General features: G+C 40.8%; 1 protein-coding gene across 1 annotated transcript; it reads left to right on the top strand.

Moving 5' to 3' along the window:
* The first annotated feature begins 436 nt into the window (after nt 1–436).
* Nucleotides 437–1,991, top strand: LOC127074244 (expansin-like B1). Its single transcript, XM_051015547.1, has 4 exons — nt 437–932; nt 1,018–1,127; nt 1,206–1,520; nt 1,639–1,991. Exons 1-4 carry the CDS (start codon nt 677–679, stop codon nt 1,834–1,836), a joined length of 879 nt encoding a protein of 292 aa, XP_050871504.1. The 5' UTR covers nt 437–676; the 3' UTR covers nt 1,837–1,991.
* The last annotated feature ends 21,851 nt before the right edge of the window (nt 1,992–23,842 follow it).

Below are 23,842 nucleotides of genomic sequence, written 5' to 3' on the forward strand. Positions count from 1 at the left end.
GCCCTCACTTTTTTGCGGGGCGGGTCTAAGTTTTAGGCCCACATCCTCAACTATGACCGCCCCGCCCCGCCCCATTTTTTTGCGGGCTTTTGCGGGGCGGGCCTAAACGGGGCGGGCATGCCCGTTTGCCACCCCTACAAACTGTGGCTAATAAACTGTGGTTAATGGAAAGTATTTTGATAGTTTGATATATTTAAATAAGTTATGTAGTTTTATCATTATAGACTTACAAGCTATTATTATATTCAATTTATACTAAATAATTAAAAATTAAAATGAGCATAGATTAAAGTTATCATTGATCTTACTTTTGATACATATCCATATCCATTTGACTTACGAATCCGGAGTTGTTAGTAAGTATTAATTAATTAATTAATTAACGAATCTATGGGAGAATTGGAGCCAAAACATTGATACCTGCCCTTAGAATATTAAGATTCTTGAATAAAAATGGTCTGCAATGTTGAACCATGAAAATTAATCAACCAGCCGCACAGTTGTACAGACGCTTCTTTATCTATTCAAAGGATGATGATGAAGTGCGTGTTCCCCCTGTTTACTGTTTGATTGGTTTTGACCCAGCAAAAAAGAACTTTAGACCCAAAAGTTGAAGAAATTAAATCGGTGGTTTCATCACCACTGGTATGCGTTAGGTTGAGTACTATAAATACTTATGTCTCTGTATCTTTGTTTTTCATCTCAAAATTATCTTGTTTATTGCTTCAAAGTAAAAAATAAAAGTCATTGTTTATTGTATTTGATTGTGTTCGTTCATATATATTTAAGACAAATGGAGTTTGGTTTTAAGTATCAAATTAGCCTTGTTTGTGTTATACTGTTATTTCCAGTACTATGTAACTGCAACAAAGAATATTATGCCAAATCAAGAGCTTCCTATTATGGCACTTCTGACGGCTATGGAAATTCAAGTATGTATAATGTGAATGTCATCCTCCTTTTCTACTTCTAACCAGATATTAATATTTAATATTTTCTATCATATATTTGATTTAGGGGGAGCTTGTGGTTTTGGAGACTATGGAAAGATAGTCAATGACGGCAGTGTCGCAGCTGTTTCTGCCAAGTTGTGGAAGAATGGAGGAGGATGCGGTGCATGTTATCAAGTATACTTTTTCTTTTCCTTCATTTATAGTATATATATATAAATGTTTACATGATATTAATGATGACACTTGATATAGGTGAGATGCAAAATACCACAATATTGTGATGATAATGGAGCATATGTGGTGGTGACAGACTATGGTGAGGGAGATAGAACTGATTTCATATTGAGTCCACGTGCCTTTTCAAGATTGGGGCGCAATGCAGTTACATCAGAAAAATTAAAGAAATATGGAGTGTTGGATGTTGAATATAAAAGGGTTCCTTGTACATTTAAAGGCAACAATATTGTATACGAAATCAATGAAAATAGTAGAAACCCGGGCTATTTCGCTATCAATATTCTTTATGTTGGAGGAACATACGAAGTTACTGCTGTTGAGATCTGGCAGGTATAATTAAAACTGCATGATATATTTAACATATGTTCGTATGAGATATGAAACTCCTTCTAATCAATTATCTGTCTTACTATTATTGATAATGAAATGAATGGTGTGAATGATGCAGAAACAACAACACCAATGGGAAGCTATGCGTAGATCTTATGGTGCTGTTTTTGACTTTGCTAACCCACCAGAAGGTGAAATCCGATTGAGGTTTCAAGTGAGTAGCAATGTTGGGTCCAATTGGGTGGGATCACGGTTCACAATACCTGCAGGTTGGAAGGCAGGTGCTACTTATTCCACCAAGATTCAGCCTTATTAATTGTTTGTACAGAAAAACAGTTTAAAGTCCCATAAACTGTTTGTTGTTGCTGCTTTTCAAAATAGGGACTAAAATTATGGATTTGTGTAACTTGACTCCATCTCATACTAAATAATATTGGAGTATCAATCAATAAAATCAATTCTAGTACATTACTACAGAATTTCTTTATTAGACATGTCTTTATATTATTTTATCATATATATATATATATATATATATATATATATATATATATATATATATATATATATATATATATATATATATATATATATATATATATATACTAATTAATGTATACATAAATCTATTAATTACTGTACTTTTAAGGACAACTTAAAACATAGATACATGTCTTGTCTTGCTGAACTCAAATAAAATTAAAATCCTTCATTCTCTCATCATAAGAAATTTATTGAACCCCGCTATTTTGCTATCAATATTCTTATTATAAAATCAGTGAGTGACAGAACCAGACTATAAAATTTGGAATGTACAATAAGTTAAAATATAATTTATTAATTAAATATATACAATATCTAAATCGTAATAAATACTAAGTTAAATCTAAAATGATTAAAGATATTATTTAAAAACACCTTAAAACAATGCTCTATGTTCTTTAAGTAATTTGAAATCATCAATAAATCTTTCTTTGCATGGGAAAATTATGCTTTTAATTCGATGCTTAACAATATTCCGATCTATATGCTCTCTTTCTTCAAAGCTCTGAAGAACAACGTGGGATTTACGCTTCTCAGGTACTTATTCCCATTTCTATTTCTGGTAAAACCCATGTGCTATCTGGTCCTTTGGCTGATTTAGATACTGACTCTAGTAAGCTTAAGGAATACTTCCATTCTTATCATAAATGTAAACCCATAGGGCAAGCTAAGAAACCTAGGGTTGGACTAAACATTGTTGAAGAACCAAAAACAAATGAAACCATAGATTTCATATTTATGAACAACGACTTTAGGGTTTTTCGTGCTACTCTCTTATTCAAAGACCCAACGGACTATTTAGAATGGCTAAACAAAATAGAAAAAATCAAAGCCCAAAATTGGAAAGATATGGGGATTAATGACCTAATAATGTTGTCGAAATTAGGCTTAGAGTATAGCTCATCTATATTAGTCTATTCGCTGTACTTTTGGGATAGCACACATTACACCTTCCACCTTCCATGTGGCATGATCACACCAACTCTTTTCGACCTAGCCGCTATCACAGGGCTAAAACCTACTAGACACACATATGACCCCGATATTGATTCTGAGGACACTCTAGCTTTTTCCACCTCCAGAGCAGCATATTCGACCCATATTATGCACTACCATGACAAGTACACCGACATCGTTTCTGATGTGGAACACATACCCTTCTTAGCTTTGTGGTTATCCCATTCTGTGTTCTGCTCGAAGTCCTTACAAGTCGCCAAGAAGTACCTTACTCTAGTGAATCAACTGCATGCTGGACATGATGTTTGCTTAAGTGAAATGATACTAGCAAGCCTTTATGAATCATTGAGTGATGGAATCACTCAGCTAAAGAACTTGGTAGGAAAAAGGAGATCTCCTTCTCTTTGGTCTCTTCTGGCTACTACAACTTTGGCTCAATGCCACTTTCGAGGCAAGTCTCCCCAATAAAAGCCCCGTTGATGAAGAAGTTAAGGAAGTGAAAAATAGAGGAATCGAAGAAATTCGATTGGCCCAGCTAACCCCCAATGACGAAGTACAAGCTCTTCAACCAACTTTCATGAGCTATATCATGATGTTCGCCAAGCGCCATGTATTCACGTCGAGCATGGCCCCCTTCGCTTCCAGGAAGTATGGTCCAAAATGATTTATAAGTGGTGCAACGCGAAAAAAAACCGGCAGGAAAAGACAAACAAACAGAGCCGCCATCGTGCGTTATTTATCCCAAAGGAGGGAAAGGAAACGCTCGAAGTAAACCTGGAAAGGAAATGGTCTTACGACCGGAGATGCAAGGCACGGGAGTCGGTTACGCAAGGGGAAGGTATTGGCACCCCTCACGTCCGTCGTACTCGACGGGATCCACGCTCAGAAGAAAGAATAAGGTTACTAAAAAAACTGCTCAAAGAATGCACACACACTGGAATAATAAACAGGTGAAAGAAGACGGAGAAAGCGGACTCGGCAGGATATCGCATCCTGGGCCTACGTAGTTTGTCAGAAACAAACATCAGAGTCGACGTAGTTCGGGGAAATGGTAACGGGCTCGCTAGGATATCGCATCCTATGCCTACGTATCTCATCTGGAATGAGAATCAGAGCTACCGTAGTTTGGCTAACGCACACCGAAACAAAACACAACACAAAGACACTGAGACGTCAAAAGAAACTCGCAAATGGAAACAGACTGCCAATGGTTAGTCTTACGTCCGGCTCCAAACAAAAGCAAACAAGGAAATGGAATGCCAATAGCTGGTCTTACATCAGACTCCAAACAAACCAACACAAACGGGAAACCGAATGCCAATCGTTGGGCTTACATCAGACTCCAAACACACACACAAAGCAGAAGGGTTGAAAAAGAAAAGGGTGGAACACACAGCCTAATAGGGAGTCTGGTACTCGGACCTAGTAGCTGTCAAGCAAAACACACGCAAAAAAGAAAAAGGGCGCCCGGAGAGATCTCGCACGATCTCCTGCCTACGTACCTCATCTGGTATGAGGATCAGGGCAACGTAGTTCCCCTTAACAGGGGAGAAACTTTCTCCTAACCAGAGACCGGGGAATAACAGACTAAAAGGGAGACTAACTCGAGCCTAATAGTCATCATGCAAATTATAACCCTAGGTTGAGGTCTCTAACAAGATTTTGACTCACACAGGCAGTGAGTCAACTCAAGTCTATCTCTACGTACGTTCAACTTCCTCGAAAGCTGATCATACGACTCCTACAGGAAGGAGATGAGAAGCAAAAGCAGATAAACATCAAAAGCAATCATCACACGCTATATGCAAACAAGCGGCTCATACAAGGCTGGGCTTTGGTCAAGGGGTCATATCAACCTCGACAAACAAGCCAACACTGGAAAGGTGTCCGAGGCTCTTAACCACTGACATTGACCGTCAGGGTGAGCAGATGAAAAGGTAATGAGGGTTGGACCTCATAGCTCTTAACCCGGGCCTGGGTGAGCTTCAATCAATGAAAACGTGGGGATCCAGAATGAGGAACCCTATTCCACAATGACTGACTCTATATACAAGGATCTTGGGTGTTTATTCAAAATGCATCAACACGTAGTGCGAGCAAGATGAAAGACTCAACTGAATGGCAGGGGATTGATTGCAAATCCCTTCTATCTGCCAATCGCCTCTTCACTTAGGAGGACTTGCAGTACATGGCACAAATATAAACAATCACAGACATTGCCTCTTAAGGAGGACTTCAGCCAAATGCCTGCCAAACAGAAACGACAGGGCTTCCAGACTACATGGAGTTAGAGGATGATTACCTAGGTGGTATGCCAACCACAAGAAAAGCAACTCAAGCAATGAGCTAAAGCAACTAAAGTACCTATAAGAAAGTCAAATAAGTCAATATTCACATTCAGACAAATCCAACAAACAGTCAACAGTGTTACAACCAATATGCACGCAAGGCAAGTCAATAACTCAACAACTCAAGTGAGTTCATCACCAATGATCCTACAATACAACAAATGTTAGTGGACAAAGCAAATTTGCATCTCAAGTCATGAGATCAACATCAACCATTAGGACTAATAGCTTGAACCTGAAATACAAAACTCAAAAGATGAGTACAAACCACTAGTCCAAGACTAGGGTCAAAGGCAAAGCAAAAAGTCAAAACAGCAACCATATTAAAACAGAAATGAATCAAACAATCATGAAAAATTTTATGTGCACACAACATGTCAAACACAAGCATCATGCAAAAAATTAGGATCAGAGGAGCTCAATTGACCTAGAAATGAAAATGAACAAGTATGACATCAAATTGTGTGACACACATTGTCACACCATACATTCATGTGTCTAAAACAGAGATGAAAAATGCTAAAAATGCACAACCAAGCCTCAAAAATCATGCAACATGCTGGGAACCAGCATACCAAATTTCACATTAATTGGCCAATGTATGAGCATTTCACAAAAGAATTGGTACAACATGTCACATTTGCATACATGTTCAAATAATCAATCACATTTAAAATTCCAGCAATGATAAAATCATAAAATTAACACCATAAAATGGTAGACACTTCAAGGAGCATGTGAGAAAAAATTTGGAATTATTTGGATTAATTTTCAATTTGTTATGAATTTTGGAAGTTGGAGAAAATATTTGAAATAAATGAAGAAATCGCATGCTAAGTTGGAGGGAGATAGAAAAGAATTTGGTTAATTTGAAATAAGTGCTGGAGAGGAGGATCGAAGTGAGGTTGCGCGCTAGGACCAAAACGACGCCGTTTTGGGCTTGCCCTAGCGCAAGTTGCAGGTGGCGGCGCTACTATTCACAGCGGTGGTTCATGCGGTGGTTTCCACCGTCTTCTTCGTGAAGACGGTGGTGCTACTGTTCATCTTTTTTTTTTTTTTTTGCAGAATTTTATAAAATTTATATCGTTGGAAAGGTCTTGATGAGTACATTCCAAATATCATAAAAGCTAAACCTAATTCATAATCTATTTTCTGGATCGAAGGAAATAAGGTTCTAGATCTAAACTTTAATTCAACATAACTTCTTCATTTTTCATCCAAATTTCATGAAATTTATATCAGAATAACCAGTGATGAAAGCTCTACAAGTTTATGTACATAAAATCAAGATTTATGAGATTCAAATTTCCAACCTCTTGAAGAGTAGTGGATGAAAACAGTGTGTTCAAGCTTCCTAAACCTCTAAATCTCCTTCTCCACTCTTGTTATGAAGCTTGATGTAGAAATGGATGCTTGCCACGACCTAGATCTTGCTTAATTTGCACTTGCCATTGATGTGTTCATGTGTTGAAGGTGCACAAATCTTCACCAATTTCTTCAAAAAAAAGTATGGATCTTGCTCAAAACTCCATGATGATGAAGGATCTACCAAGAAAATGTGTGTTTGTGTGGAGAAAATTTGAATTTCAATGAGAGAGAATTTTGGAGGGAAAAAATTTTTTAGATCTAGAACTTGTGATTATAATCCAATTCTGTTATGATTAAGGCTTTATACTATTCACTAATCATGCTGAAAAATTAATTAGGCAATGGTTAATTAGAAGTTAATGAGAATGAGGTGTTTTAGCAAATTTGGAAAAGTGTGGTGCATGGCCTAATTTGGACGTGAATAGTAGCATGCAATGATCCATTTTCACTCAAAATCACCTAATAAACACAATGGGATTGGAATTATGCTTGTAGCTTGTACCAAATTTAAATTCCCCAATTTCCCTCCAAAATGCATGTGAATTAACACATGGCCATGTGATTAAATTTCATGCAATGCAATGCTTGAATTGGAAAATATAGGTCAAGACAAGAAATTTGCAAAAAGAGTGGCTTCATTTGGAGTTTTGAGTCAAAAGTTATGGTACTTTGAAGTTCCATGCACACTTGGCGGCCATTTGCTCATATCTCCTCAACCATTCATCATAAATTCATGATCTTGGACTTTTTGGAAATGGGAGAGAAAGATCTACAACTTTCATGTTGGACAAAAATCCATTTGAAGCTTCTTTGATGTTGGAAAGTCAAGTTGAATGTGGTCCAAAAACTTGCCATTTTTGGAAACTTTCAATTACAGGTCACTTTCCATTTTGGGAAACTTTTGATCTGGCTTCAAAATCTTCAATATAGACGTTTGGCATGATGAATGAACCTCTTTTGAACATGAATGAAGTGTCTCAAACCATTTCTCCACCTCCTAGCCCTCAGCTCTTGCACAGTTGACTGTACAGGTCCTCAGATGACCTAGCCATGCTCTGATCAGCTTGAGCCTCAACCACTTGAGGAATTGGCTCAGAAATGAAATCCTAGCTCTTGTAAGCTCCTTGAGATAACCACACGATCCTCAACCCAAGAAATAACCTCATCTCTTTGAGAAACCCTGACTGGCAGACTGGCACTGATTAGGGTTGACTAGAGGTCAAAACCCTAATCCAAAGGAACTGGAGCATGCACAATGAAGCCCTGGCAGATGATATAACCATGATAATGGTGACATACCCTTGCAAACAAGATAATGCTCAACCTCCTCGAGGAACTAAGCAAACCCTAATTGAAGCACAAACCCTCAAATGGTTGATGATCAACTTATGGAGACCCTCAGGCTTGAATCTCTTAACCTCTCTATCTTCTGAGAAAGACTTAGGAGGATAACCTTCTTATTATCACATGATATGCAATATGCAAATGCCTAATGTCCTACAAAATGAAATGCAATATGCAAAACTAGTCCCAAGAGAGGAGGGCAAATTTTGAGGTGTTACAGCTGCCCCTATTCAATCCACTGTGAACCTATCGATATGAACAACCTCGGCTTTCAGATGATCAGGGTGAAGAGTGATTGAATACCAAGAACAGACGAACAATTTGCGCTCCGCTGGGGATTATTATATTTTTTTTTTGCTTTTCTTGAACCCCACAACTTTCTGATTCTTTTTATGCTTTTCTTGAACCCCAAAACTTCTTTGATTTTCACTTCCATCTCCGACACGATGCTAAACTCCTCAGAGTAACATCTTCAAACTTCCATCTTGCACGACAGAAATCTCCTCCAGTATCGCACTACTGGGGAATACCGTTGACCCAACGTCACGATGCTAAGCTCCTCAGAGTAACATCTTCAAACTTCCATCTCGCACGACAGAAATCTCCTCCAGTATCGCACTACTGGGGAATACCGTTGACCCAACGACACGATGCTAAACTCCTCAGAGTAACATCTTCAAACTTCCATCTCGCACGATAGAAATCTCCTCCAGTATCGCACTACTGGGGAATACCGTTGACCCAACGTCTCGATGCTAAGCTCCTCAGAGTAACATCTTCATCATCCGGCGAAACCAATCCTCAAACGGTAACTACAACTTGAGTCGAATTTATACTTGCAACGCTGATCTTCCAAACAGCGAAACCAATCCTCAAACGGTAACCATGGCTTGAGACTAGTTTATGCTTGCAATGTTGATGCATGATTTTTTTACAGCGTAATTCTCCAGAACCATGGAAATGCTACGCAATTAGCTATGCAATATGCTATGCTTATCTAAATGATGAATGCCTAAAAAAGTATCCCCCTCAAGGGACTCTACTGGGGAGCTCGAGGCACTCTGCTGAGGAACTCGATATCGCTCCAATCTCCACCCTGTTGGGGAATAGCAATGCCGCTGGGGAAAGGACAACCCTCAACAGGGATGAACTCCACTGAACTCGATCCGCTTGGGGACTTCGCTGGGAAACAGCTACCAACACACTCTGCGGGGAAAACAACAATCTTCGACTTGCTAGGGAAATAACAACCTCCACCCTGCTAGGGAAACAACCTCAGGCCTGGTTGTCGAAGAAACACCGACCTCGAACCTACTGGGGAGAACAACCACCTTCAGGCCTGGCTGCCTAAGAGTCATCGATCTCGAATCTGCTGGGGAGATACGGCATATCTGATACGGAACACCTGTCGACTCGTCGAACACTGGCATTCACTATCTAACCACAGTATCAACTTTCCACTTTTGAGAGCTCTCAGACTCGTCTGGACTTTTCTGATTCATCACCTTGTTTTCTTGACTTCTCCGTACTCTACGGAGATCGAACCCCTCAAATTGGTATCAACTTTCCAATTCTTCAGACTTTGAAGAGTCTTCTTGATTAATCCTCCAGGATCGGCGCACGTTCTTCCGTCGTCTTTCACCGTTCCTCCATTCCTCGTCCCTAATTGGACTCCACGGGGATCTTTTGTCAAAAGGCTTCACATCACAACCTGCAAGTGAGTGAAAATATCTAACAGCACCTGCAAAAGAGATCGTTAGATAAAAACGTGCCCCAGACGTGCCAAGATTTCAACACCTAGGTCACTCAACCTTCCGAATTAGATTTCAGGCTTTCAATCTTATAAACATGCATTGGAAGGGACCTGTATGTTCTCAAAATGCAAAGATTCTTTATCAAAATAAACTGATGTTTTTGCAATCAAAGCGGTAATGAAAACAAAAACAGAATTATTTGACTGAATATGCATTTTATTGATTGAAAAAGGTGTGGCTCAAAACCGAGCAATACACATGAAGCAATTCCTGAAAAGAGATAATTGCGCACAAAAGGAAAAATCTATCCTAATGGCAATGTGAACCCGTGATCTCATCGAGTTCCAACTCGGTTACACCCCATATGTCCTCAAGACTCTCCGTGCTTTCTGCCTTCTGAATAAGACGCTTCTGACCGATCCCTGCCGGGAATTATCCATGTGTCTTAACCAAAACACAAACGATCATGCTAGACGCAGTTGTTCGTTTTAGTCCCTCTTTTGCCTGGACCGCCCTTTCGGGTTTTCAATCCACCGGGATACCCTTTTTTGCCCAAGCCGCCCTTGTGGGGTTTTCGACTTGCCGGGTGTACAGTTTCTCTCTTTTTTATCCCTAATTTTTGCCCGAACCTTTTTCATTTTCATTTTTTTTTGGTTCGCCGGGATGCCCATTTTTGCCTGGACTATTTTATTCTTTTCATCCAGCGGGTCTCTTTATACGAAGTATTTTTTAACTGCGTCCGCATTCACAAGGGATGGAAAATCCTCGCCATCCATGGTCGTCAACAACAAGGCTCCGCCAGAGAAAACCTTCTTGACCACGAATGGACCTTCATAATTGGGTGTCCACTTGCCCCTACGATCGTTCTGAGGAGGAAGGATCCTTTTCAACACCATATCTCCTACGTGATACACACGAGGTCGTACCTTTTGGTCAAAAGCATGCTTCATTCGCTGTTGGTACAACTGCCCATGACAAAGGGCTGCCAGCCTCTTCTCCTCAATCAGGCTCAACTCTTCGTGCCGAGTCCTTACCCATTCAGCCTCTTCCAGTTTCACGTCCATCAGGACTCTCAACGACGGAATCTGAACCTCAACTGGTAGCACGGCTTCCATCCCATACACAAGCGAGAAAGGCGTTGCCCCAGTAGATGTACACATTGAGGTTCGCACTCGCCATATTTTTGGTGCATTCAAACGTTAGCCGGGCAGCAAAAGGAATGTGGGATCCTTTCGGCGTAACCAAAACAACACCAACTCCGTTATCATTCATATCAACAGCCCCATCAGACATCAGATTTCGTTCAGATTCAGGGTCAGGCCCCTCCTCCGAGATTGATTCCTCACAATCTTTCGATTTGAGAACCATGATGTCCTCATCAGGGAATTCAGACTTCATCGGTTGAGAATCCTCAACGGGTTGCTGGGCGAAGTAATCAGACAATACACTCCCCTTGATTGCTTCCCGAGAGGTATACTGACTATCGTATTCAGTCCAAATCATTTGCCATTTCGCAACCCGTCCGGTCAATGCTGGCTTTTCAAACATGTACTTGATCGGATCCATCTTGGAAATCCACAAAGTGGTATGAACCAGCATATACTGTCTCAGTCGGCGAGCAGCCTATGCCAAAGTACAACAAGTTTTCTCGAGCAGTGAATATATTGTTTCACAGTCGGTAAACTTTTTGCTAAGGTAAATTGCATGCTCTTTTCGACCAGACTCGTCATGCTGCCCCAGTACGCACCTCATAGACCCCTCGAGGGCTGTCAAGTACATAATTAACAGTCGTTCCTCCACAAGAGGCGATAGAATCGGAGGCTCCTGCAAATATTCTTTTATCTTTTCAAATGCCGCTTGGCAATCATTATTCCACCTGACCGTTTGATCTTTTCTTAACAGCTTGAATATGGGTTCACTCGTGGCAGTTAGATGAGATATGAACCGTGAGATACAGTTCAATCTACATAAGAAACCACGAACCTCTTTTTCTGTTTCTCGGTTCAGGCATTTCTTGTATTGCTTTTACTTCAGTAGGATCAACCTCGATTCCTCTTTTTTTTCGCAATAAACCCCAGTAATTTACCAGACCGCACTCCGAAAGTGCACTTATTCAGATTCAACCTCAGCCTGAATTGTCTCAACCGGTCAAACAGCTTGGCCAGATCTACCAAATGCCCCTCTTCTGTTTGGGACTTTGCTATCATGTCATCAACATAGCATTCGATTTCATGATGAATCATATCATGAAATAAAGTCACCATAGCCCTCTGATACGTGGCACCGGCGTTCTTGAGACCGAATGGCATCACCTTGTAACAAAAAGTACCCCACAGTGTGATGAACGTTGTTTTCTCCATATCATCTGGCGACATTTTGATTTATTATAGCCAGAAAAGCCATCCATGAAGGAAAACATCGAGAATTGAGTTGTATTATCTACCAACACATCAATGTGAGGTAATGGAAAATCATCCTTCGGGCTAGCTCTGTTCAGATCCCGGTAGTCCACACACATTCTCACCTTCCCATCCTTCTTCGACACCGACACAATATTCGCGACCCAAGGCGGATAATTAGTGACAGCGAGGAAACCAACATCCAACTGCTTTTGCACCTCTTCTTTAATTTCCATGGCCATATCAGGTCGAGTTCTGCACAACTTCTGCTTCACTGGAGGACAGTCTGCTCTCAATGGTAGCTTGTGCACAACGATATAGGTATCCAACCCTGGCATATCTTGATAAGACCAGGCGAAGATATCAACATACTCCTTCAACAAGGCTACCATTCTGCTCTTGACATTTACCTCCAAAGCGGCCCCAACTTTCACTTCTTTCCTGACCTCCTCGGTACCCAGATTCACAACCTCGACTCGCTCCTCGTGCGGTTGAATCACCTTCTCCTCTTGTTTCAATAACCTGGCTAATTCCTCCGGCAGTTCACAATCTTCTTCGCCTTCTTCTTCGGCATGATAGATCGGATTGTCGAAGTCATATAAGGGTGTAACAGGATTGTTATCAATGAGATCCGGAGAATACAAAATCGGAACGAAGCCAATCAAAAGGAAGGAAAAATGAACATAAACATTGCCATTTTATTTTTGTTTTAAACTGCAAAAATAAGTGAAAAACAGGGAACACCGCTTTTAATGAAAAACATCCTTTTATTGATGATGCAAACATTACAAAATGAAACACATGAGGTGGCCCTTACAATGAACCATTACGTTTCGGGCAAAACGTATGGCTTTCATACAGACATAATTGAAAAACAAGAAATATTACTCTTCACGTAGAGTGACAGTGATGATCTTTTAGACCTTCCAGTTCTGGATTTCCATCCCTGGTACGCACGGTTTTATCCAACCATCGAGCTCGCAGTCACTGTCAATCTCTTCACCCACCGCACAGACACGATCTGAATCTGGCATTCCAGCACTGGTGATCGTGAATGGCGGACGACGTCCTCTATTCTGTCCAGACGAGCCTCGGCCCGGCTGATAACCAACCCCAAACCTGTCCTCTTTGGCGGCGATGTCAATCATCCTTCCCCAACCCGGGGTTTCTCCACTCTTCACCACCTCAGCGGCCTGTTTGTACGAAGAAATGGACGGCTTCTTCTCTTCTTTAGCAAAAATGGCATTCTCCACCTTGACGGTTTCGAACGCCTGACTCGGTGTTTCGAATATTTCACCGTCCCTTTCAACATATTTGAACGATGAGAGTTGGTTGACAAAGATATCTTCTTCCCCCCAATCAACTTTCTCAAATCGGAGACGTCCCCCATCCATCATTCTCTGAATCGTCTCCCTCAACATCACACACCCATTCGCAGTGACAGTGCAAGCAGCACAACAATTATCACAGCCAGGGAAAACTCCACTCTTCATCAAATGTCTCTTGACCACAGACATTGGAGTCCTCAGCTGATCCACGTTTGTCACCTCTATTTTTCTCTTATCTTTTGACATCACGTTCACCCTCATAGGACCATGCACCGGCATGGGGTTAGCATTAACATTCGGTGTCGGTGCAAAATTGATGGCTTTAGAATCCACCAAATCTTGAACGACATGCTTAAAAGATTTACAACCCTCAATGTTATGCCCGGGTGCACCAGAATGGAACTCGCACTTGATGTTCTCATTGTAACCTGCAAGCCTTTGGTCCGATCCTACCGGAGCCAACGTCCTCGGCTGAACCAACCCAAGATCCTTCAACCTCTTAAACAGAAGAGCATACGCCATGGGTGGCTTATCAAACTGACGATCAGTCATCCTTCTTCTCGCTTGGCACCCAGCTCTCTGTGTTCTTTGTTGAGGTGGCTGCTGTTGCTGTCGTGCAGATCGATTACCAGTAGGAATCGTCACTATAGCAGCATACGGGTGATAACGATCCCTACCGCGTCCCCTTTGGGCAAACACATCACTTGATTCAACCTCCTTCTCGCGCCGACCGTCGCCAAAGGGCTTCTTTACTCCAGACGACGAAGCATTTCCTTGTATCTTCCCCATCTTCAGCCAGCTCTCAATCCTCTCCACCTTCTCGGCGATAGCTTTCTTCCCCAAGGCGAACTCTTGCATGACACTGATCAGCTCACTCATCTTCTCTTTCAGCTCGAGAATGTCAGCGTTGGGTGGATTCATCGTTCCTGAGTCAATTAAACATGTTAGAAACTGACACCTGCAAAACAGAAGACAGGTTATTATGACTCACGCATGAATGCAATGTCTATCCATATGAGGAACACTCTGTCTTTCGATCCTGGTTTCCTCGAGACAGATAATAATCCTTGCAGCAATATTCTGACATCAATCATCTGGTTTTGCCATACAGAGCAAAGAATTATGATTTAGCAAAGATATCACCCAACCATGTGTGTGCTATGTGAGTGTGCATAGAAAAGCAAATAAAGCTTTGAAGATCAATCACTGAATGACAATAACCACTGTATATCAAAAGTGCACTATACGTGCAAAAGTCATACATCAGGCTGATACAAATCAGGTTACAATTCTCCAGAATCAGAAAGGAAATACAAACAAGTGAATTTCGTCAACAGGCCTGACGATAATCCAACAAAATAACAACAAAAGTCTACACCGAAGAAGGTCCCACAGAAGGCTCTGCATCATCAACCATCCTGGTAAACTTCATGGCGAACCTGAGCTCAGTGTTCTCCTGCTGCAGTCTTCCCACCTCCTTCTGATGAATCTTCATCTGTCGGAAATAATGGTCCCTTTCAGCAAGATAGTGATCTCTCTCAGCAATAATCTTCGCTTTCTCCGCTTCCCATTATGTGGTAAGGACTTTGGCTCTAGCTTCCCTCTGAGTCTTCACAAGGATCTGTCTCCTCTTCTCATCTTCAATGACTCTCAAAGCTCTAGCCAACTTCTCCTTGGTGATGTCATGCTCCTTCGTAGATGACTCCAAATCTTGGCTAATCTTGCGGTAATAAGCAGTGTCTATCTCAAAGCGCTTCACCTCCAAGGCATGTCTCTTATCCTGGTCTTCTATTTTCCCATTGATTTCCTGATTAGCCATTTGGATTCTAGCAACACTCATCTCCAACTCAGTCTTCTCTGTCTGCAGCTGATCTCTGGCTCTCTTCATCTCAAGAAACTCTTCCATGCTGACAGAAGAACGTGGCCCCTCAATCAATGGACACCAAGGATCACCCCCAGGAAATGGTAGACGCGTGAGTTCAATCCTCTTTCTGAGCCAATCATCAAACAGAGGAAAAGATCTATTCTTAACCCTACCAAAAGGAACCTTGCCCTTTCTCTGGATGTTACGCCATGCTCCAGACACTTGCCTCAACTGTGTCGGATTACCCTCAGCCGGGAAGTAGAAAGACTCCTGAATCTCACACTTAAGAGGAGGAACCTCCATGGCAAACCCAATCTGTCTCCTAAGAAGCGTCGGGTTGTAATTAATGCAACCCTGAACTCCTATGAGAGGCATATTGGGAAAGCTCCCACAACTGTAAATGAAGTCTCGTCCGGCCATACCATTGTGAGTCCAAGCTATGTTTTTGGCTCGCAAACCCATCAACTTGGTTGCCCAATTAACCGTATGGTCAAGAAGAACAAAAGCAAAGGCACCTCTAGAAGGCAAATACCCCACGAACCATTTGTACAACAGTTGAGCACAGCATCTGATCAAACCCCCACGCCGCTTCTCGTTCCGATTATGGACCGAGTAATAAACATCCCCAACCAGGGTAGGAATAGGATTCCTCTGCACAAACAACCGGATGGCATTAATGTCCACAAAGTTCTTCTGATTAGGGAACATGATGATTCCATAAATGCTGACAGCAAGCAAAGCACAAACGGCCCTCCAATTACCCAAAGCAGCATGTTCCTTGGCTTTAGCCTCCAAGAAACTCAGATGAAAACCGGGCAACTTTCCCTTCTCCTTCAAACCCCCCTTAGTCACTTCTGGGCTCAAATAAAGAGCACGAGAGATCTCAGCAACATCAGGTTCCCCCTTAGTGACATAGAATGGAATCTGGTCTCTGATCTGAATACCCAGGATACTGGCATAGTCCTCCATCAAAGGTCCCAACAGGTAATCCGGGAAGACAAAGCATCTCAAGCCTGGGTCATAAAACTGGAGAAGAGTATGGATGGCACTCCTATCTGTATCTGTGAGCCTGAAAACCACCTTCAGAATACCCCCATAAGCCTCACGGAACATCCCCACATGGTCAGGTGTAATCAACACTATCATCTCTTTCAGTGCATCAATCTCTGGATCAAAGAAACTGTATACAACATCATTCTTCAAGCCAGTCCTCATATCTGGAACAAAGAAGTCTCTCAACCAAGATCTCAATCAAGAATGTCCCCTGCATATGGATAAACATGAGTTAGATGCAGATAAATGCAAAATGTGAATGATGCTGATGCATGAATGCAATGCACTGTGCCATCCTCCAAGTCATCTGAACATCCACTGCACTGAGTTACGGCCTCTGAACTGATCACAACCATCTGAGAAACCGAGTAACCATAAATCCCACTCGAGAGTTCCGAAATAAACGGAACCGAAGATATATCACCATCATCACCGGAAAACCACTACTCTGATAACAATAAAATCATCTGTTCCAACCCAGGGAATCCTGAAATAAACGGATCCCCACTGATAAATACCACAGACAGAACTCCGGCGTCTCAGAAATAAATCCATAAATCCGACTCATAAATAGGACTCTGATCAATAACTGAACCACTAGTCACCATCAAAGTCACCATCAGAACATGCATCTGTAGAAATCAAACCCTCCCCTCACAGGTGAATTCTAATCAGGTCATCCTAAAGCGGATAATGGTCTCGACAATCGGACACGATACTCAACGGGTTTGCCCTTTCGGGTGTGCCGCCGCAGCTCTCATAAGATCGTCTAAACCAAAGATCCAGGAAAGAACGGTCACCGAAGTCAACAACTCAAATGAGGTAACCCAACCAAAGTGGAATACTCCACCCGGAAGAACTCTCTCAAAAGAACCTCGTCCGGCTTGTGGCATGTCATGTCGCAACAACATGCTGATCCAACATGTGAGGAAACGTGAGACCACGCTAATCCTAGGTGTATACTCGGGCCTGGGTTTTAGCCCCACTCAGAACACCCACCCCAAATCAAAGGAACCAAACCTGTCCAGAATCCAACACAATGATAATATGATGCATGCAAACATATATGCAAATATTTACAGTCACGGTATAATAATCATAAGTGCAATAAATAAGCTGTAAAAGCAACCAAAATTATCCTAGAGAGCGCTAGGATTGACTCGCTTGGGGAAGATGGACCAGCAAGAGGTCAACTTCTATTGTCCCCAGCAGAGTCGCCAGCTGGTGCAACGCGAAAAACAACCGGCGGGAAAAGACAAACAAACAGAGCCGCCACCGTGCATTATTTATCCCAAAGGAGGGAAAGGAAACGCTCGAAGTAAACCTGGGAAGGAAATGGTCTTACGACCGGAGATGCAAGGCACGGGAGTCGGTTACGCAAGGGGAAGGTATTAGCATCCCTCACGTCCGTCGTACTCGACGGGATCCACGCTCAGAAGAAAGAATAAGGTTACTAAAAAAACTGCTCAAAGAATGCACACACACTGGAATAATAAACAGGTGAAAGAAGACGGAGAAAGTGGACTCGGCAAGATATCGCATCCTGGGCCTACGTAGTTTGTCAGAAACAAACATCAGAGTCGACGTAGTTCGGGGAAATGGTAACGGGCTCGCTAGGATATTGCATCCTATGCCTACGTATCTCATCTGGAATGAGAATCAGAGCTATCGTAGTTCGGCTAACGCACGCCGAAACAAAACATAACACAAAGACGCTGAGACGTCAAAAGAAACTCGCAAATGGAAACAGACTGCCAATGGTTGGTCTTACGTCCGACTCCAAACAAAAGCAAACAAGGAAACGGAATGCCAATAGCTGGTCTTACATCAGACTCCAAACAAACCAACACAAACGGGAAACCGAATGCCAATCGATGGGCTTACATCAGACTCCAAACACACACACAAAGCAGAAGGGTTGAAAAAGAAAAGGGTGGAACACACAGCCTAATAGGGAGTCTGGTACTCGGACCTAGTAGCTGTTAAGCAAAACACATGCAAAAAAGAAAAAGAGCGCCCGGAGAGATCTCGCACGATCTCCTGCCTACGTACCTCATCTGGTATGAGGATCAGGGCAACGTAGTTCCCCTTAACAGGGGAGAAACTTTCTCCTAACCAGAGACCGGGGAATAACATACTAAAAGGGAGACTAACTTGAGCCTAATAGCCATCATGCAAATTATAACCCTAGGTTGAGGTCTCTAACAAGAGTTTGACTCACACAGGCAGTGAGTCAACTCAAGTCTATCTCTACGTACGTTCAACTTCCTCGAAAGCTGATCATACGACTCCTACAGGAAGGAGATGAGAAGCAAAAGCAGATAAACATCAAAAGCAATCATCACACGTTATATGCAAACAAGCGGCTCATACAAGGCTGGGCTTTGGTCAAGGGGTCATATCAACCTCGACAAACAAGCCAACACTGGAAAGGTGTCCGAGGCTCTTAACAACTGACATTGACCGTCAGGGTGAGCAGATGAAAAGGTAATGAGGGTTGGACCTCATAGCTCTTAACCCGGGCCTGGGTGAGCTTCAATCAATGAAAACGTCGGGGTCCAGAATGAGGAACCCTATTCCACAATGACTGACTCTATATACAAGGATCTTGGGTGTTTATTCAAAATGCATCAGCACGTAGTGCGAGCAAGATGAAAGACTCAACTGAATAGCAGGGGATTGATTGCAAATCCCTTCTATCTGCCAATCGCCTCTTCACTTAGGAGGACTTGCAGTACATGGCACAAATATAAACAATCACAGACATTGCCTCTTAAGGAGGACTTCAGCCAAATGCCTGCCAAACAGAAACAACAGGGCTTCCAGACTACATGGAGTTAGAGGATGATTACCTAGGTGGTATGTCAACCACAAGCAAAGCAACTCAAGCAATGAGCTAAAGCAACTAAAGTACCTGTAAGAAAGTCAAATAAGTCAATATTCACATTCAGACAAATCCAACAAACAGTCAACAGTGTTACAACCAATATGCACGCAAGGCAAGTCAATAACTCAACAACTCAAGTGAGTTGATCACCAATGATCCTACAATACAACAAATGTTAGTGGACAAAGCAAATTTGCATCTCAAGTCATGAGATCAACATCAACCATTAGGACTAATAGCTTAAACCTGAAATACAAAACTCAAAAGATGAGTACAAACCACTAGTCCAAGACTAGGGTCAAAGGCAAAGCAAAAAGTTAAAACAGCAACCAATATCCAACATGAATCACATTTAAACACATAATAACATGTCCTAAAAAGGACCAAATCCAAATCACCAAGCAAAGTTATCACATGAGCAAGATATGGCAAAGGCACACAATGTGACCAACAATTGGACATCAAGAATCAAAATTCCATATTAAAACAGAAATGAATCAAACAATCATGAAAATATTTATGTGCACACAACATGTAAAACACAAGCATCATGCAAAAAATTAGGATCAGAGGAGCTCAATTGACCTAGAAATGAAAATGAACAAGTATGACATCAAATTGTGTGACACACATTGTCACACCATACATTCATGTGTCTAAAACAGAGATGAAAAATGATAAAAATGCACAACCAAGCCTCAAAAATCATGCAACATGTTGGGAACCAGCATACCAAATTTCACATTAATTGGCCAATGTATGAGCGTTTCACAAAAGAATTGGTACAACATGTCACATTTGCATACATGTTCAAATAATCAATCACATTTAAAATTCCAGCAATGATAAAATCATAAAATTAACACCATAAAATGGTAGACACTTCAAGGAGTATGTGAGAAAAAATTTGGAATTATTTGGATTAATTTTAAATTTGTTATGAATTTTGGAAGTTGGAGAAAATATTTGAAATAAATGAAGAAATCGCATGCTAAGTTGGAGGGAGATAGAAAAGAATTTGGTTAATTTGAAATAAGTGCTGGAGCGGAGGATCGAAGGGAGGTTGTGCGCTAGGACCAAAACGATGCCGTTTTGGGCTTGCCCTAGCACAAGTTGCAGGTGGCGGCGCTACTATTCACAGCGGTGGTTCATGCGGTGGTTTCCACCGTCTTCTTCGTGAAGACGGTGGTGCTACTGTTCATCTTTTTTTTTTGTGTGTGCAGAATTTTATAAAATTTATATCGTTGGAAAGGTCTTGATGAGTACATTCCAAATATCATAAAAGCTAAGCCTAATTCATCATCTATTTTCTGGATCGAAGGAAATAAGGTTCTAGATCTAAACTTTAATTCAACATAACTTCTTCATTTTTCATCCAAATTTCATGAAATTTATATCAGAATAACCAGTGATGAAAGCTCTACAAGTTTATGTACATAAAATCAAGATTTATGAGATTCGAATTTCCAACCTCTTGAAGAGTAGTGGATGAAAACAGTGTGTTCAAGCTTCCTAAACCTCCAAATCTCCTTCTCCACTCTTGTTATGAAGCTTGATGTAGAAATGGATTCTTGCCACGACCTAGATCTTGCTTAATTTGCACTTGCCATTGATGTGTTCATGTGTTGAAGGTGCACAAATCTTCACCAATTTCTTCAAAAAAAGTATGGATCTTGCTCAAAACTCCATGATGATGAAGGATCTACCAAGAAAATATGTGTTTGTGTGGAGAAAATTTGAATTTCAATGAGAGAGAATTTTGGAGGGAAAAAATTTTCTAGATCTAGAACTTGTGATTATGATCCAATTCTGTTATGATTAAGGCTTTATACTATTCACTAATCATGCTGAAAAATTAATTAGGCAATGGTTAATTAGAAGTTAATGAGAATGAGGTGTTTTAGCAAATTTGGAAAAGTGTGGTGCATGGCCTAATTTGGACGTGAATAGTAGCATGCAATGATCCATTTTCACTCAAAATCACCTAATAAACACAATGGGATTGGAATTATGCTTGTAGCTTGTACCAAATTTAAATTCCCCAATTTCCCTCCAAAATGCATGTGAATTAACACATGGCCATGTGATTAAATTTCATGCAATGCAATGCTTGAATTGGAAAATATAGGTCAAGACGAGAAATTTGCAAAAAGAGTGGCTTCATTTGGAGTTTTGAGTCAAAAGTTATGGCACTTTGAAGTTCCATGCACACTTGGTGACCATTTGCTCATATCTCCTCAACCATTCATCATAAATTCATGATCTTGGACTTTTTGGAAATGGGAGAGAAAGATCTACAATTTTCATGTTGGACAAAAATCCATTTGAAGCTTCTTTGATGTTGGAAAGTCAAGTTGAATGTGGTCCAAAAACGTACCATTTTTGGAAACTTTCAATTACAGGTCACTTTCCATTTTGGGAAACTTTTGATCTGGCTTCAAAATCTTCAATATAGACGTTTGGCATGATGAATGAACCTCTTTTGAACATGAATGGAGTGTCTCAAACCATTTCTCCACCTCCTAGCCCTCAGCTCTTGCGCAGTTGACTGTACAGGTCCTCAGATGACCTAGCCATGCTCTGATCAGCTTGAGCCTCAACCACTTGAGGAATTGGCTCAGAAATGAAATCCTAGATCTTGTAAGCTCCTTGAGATAACCACATGATCCTCAACCCAAGAAATAACCTCATCTCTTTGAGAAACCCTGACTGGCAGACTGGCACTGATTAGGGTTGACTAGAGGTCAAAACCCTAATCCAAAGGAACTGGAGCATGCACAATGAAGCCCTGGCAGATGATATAACCATGATAATGGTGACATACCCTTTCAAACAAGATAATGCTCAACCTCCTCGAGGAACCAAGCAAACCCTAATTGAAGCACAAACCCTCAAATGGTTGATGATCAACTTATGGAGACCCTCAGGCTTGAATCTCTTAACCTCTCTATCTTCTGAGAAAGACTTAGGAGGATGACCTTCTTATTATCACATGATATGCAATATGTAAATGTCTAATGTCCTACAAAATGAAATGCAATATGCAAAACTAGTCCCAAGAGAGGAGGGCAAATTTTGAGGTGTTACAATAAGGCCCTTCCATCTCCCTCTAAAGAACAAGAGACAGAATCTCTGCTGATTTTGGAGGCCTTTTTGATTCCCAGAGTCTTAACCCTTCGACTAAACCCCTCGAAGATTCAGGTGACTTTGATTGCCTATCAACCCAATCTTGTGGCTCGACAGTTTGGGTTAATTCAGGCTCTCCTAAAGTGCTTGTATGACAAAAAGGGCAGCCTTCTCCTCTACAACGCAGTTCATAATGAAGCCACCACTCTTAAACAAATAGCTAGATATACTAGCAAGACACAACTTACCCCTATCAACTTCAGTCAGAACCTTGATAATTTCAATCAATGTTTCTTCTTTTGTAAGGTTTCAGTTTTATTTATTTACTCCCTTAAAATGGTCAACTGAAATTTATTTTCATCTTCTGTATATTTAACTTTCCTTTCCCTTGAATCATGTCATAGGAAATTATATGTTTATTGTTTTAAGAAAATACGATTTCTTATTGTAGAATAGAACCGGACTATAAAATTTGGAATGGCCAATAAATTAAAATATAATTTATCAATTAAATATATACAATATTTAAATTGTAATAAATACTAAGTTAAACCTAAAATGATTAAAGATATTATTTTAAAACACATTAAAACAATGCTCTACCTTCTTTAACTAATTTGAAATCATCAATAAATCTTTCTAGGAAAATTACGCTTTTGAATTCGATGCTTAATAATATTTCGATCTATATGCTCTCTTTTTCCAAAGCTCTAAATAGAATTTTAGAGAAGGTTGCTAAGATTCAAAGGGATTTTTTGTGGAGCAAAGGAGATGGTAAAGGGAAGGTGTGTTGGGTTAGTTGGGAGGGCATTTGTCTCTCTAAGAAGGAGGGAGGTTTAGGAGTATAATGAGAGTTTGAATGTTTCTTTGATTAGCAAATGGGATTGGATACTTTTGTCGGAGAAATATGTGTTATGGTATAATCTTAGGTATATGGTGATATTGTGTTGAATTTAATTGAGGATGAGTCAATTCTAAGGGCGGTTTGTAATCTTAAAGTTAATGGTCAATTGTAGTTTGCCAATAGTATTTCATGCAAGTTGCGGAGTGGTATGACCAATAACTTTTGAGATCATTGTTGGTTGGGTGTGACTCCTTTGAATGAGCTTTTCCTGATTGTTTATGAATCTTGTTCTACTTCTTCAATTAAGGTTGCGAATATGGATTATTGGGTGGACTCGTCTTGGTATTGGAATTTGGGAGTTGATGGATTTTCTCTTCATGGTGATGTTGGCGAAGAATGGTCGATTTTGGTTTCAATTTTGAGGGATATAAAACAAAACGTTGAGGAGGTTGATAAAGTGGCATGGTGGAGAAATGGTAAGGGCTTTCGGTAAAAAAAAATAGTTAT

Source organism: Lathyrus oleraceus, chromosome 4 (assembly GCF_024323335.1).
Source record: "Lathyrus oleraceus cultivar Zhongwan6 chromosome 4, CAAS_Psat_ZW6_1.0, whole genome shotgun sequence".
Lineage (NCBI taxonomy): Eukaryota > Viridiplantae > Streptophyta > Magnoliopsida > Fabales > Fabaceae > Lathyrus > Lathyrus oleraceus.

Bases quoted from the DNA above. Each gene is read 5' to 3' on its own strand.
- LOC127074244 (XM_051015547.1), top strand. From the start codon at position 677: ATGTCTCTGTATCTTTGTTTTTCATCTCAAAATTATCTTGTTTATTGC. The intron at 933-1,017 runs GTATGTATAATG...TATTTGATTTAG, and splicing joins TGACGGCTATGGAAATTCAA to GGGGAGCTTGTGGTTTTGGA. The intron at 1,521-1,638 runs GTATAATTAAAA...TGAATGATGCAG, and splicing joins CTGCTGTTGAGATCTGGCAG to AAACAACAACACCAATGGGA.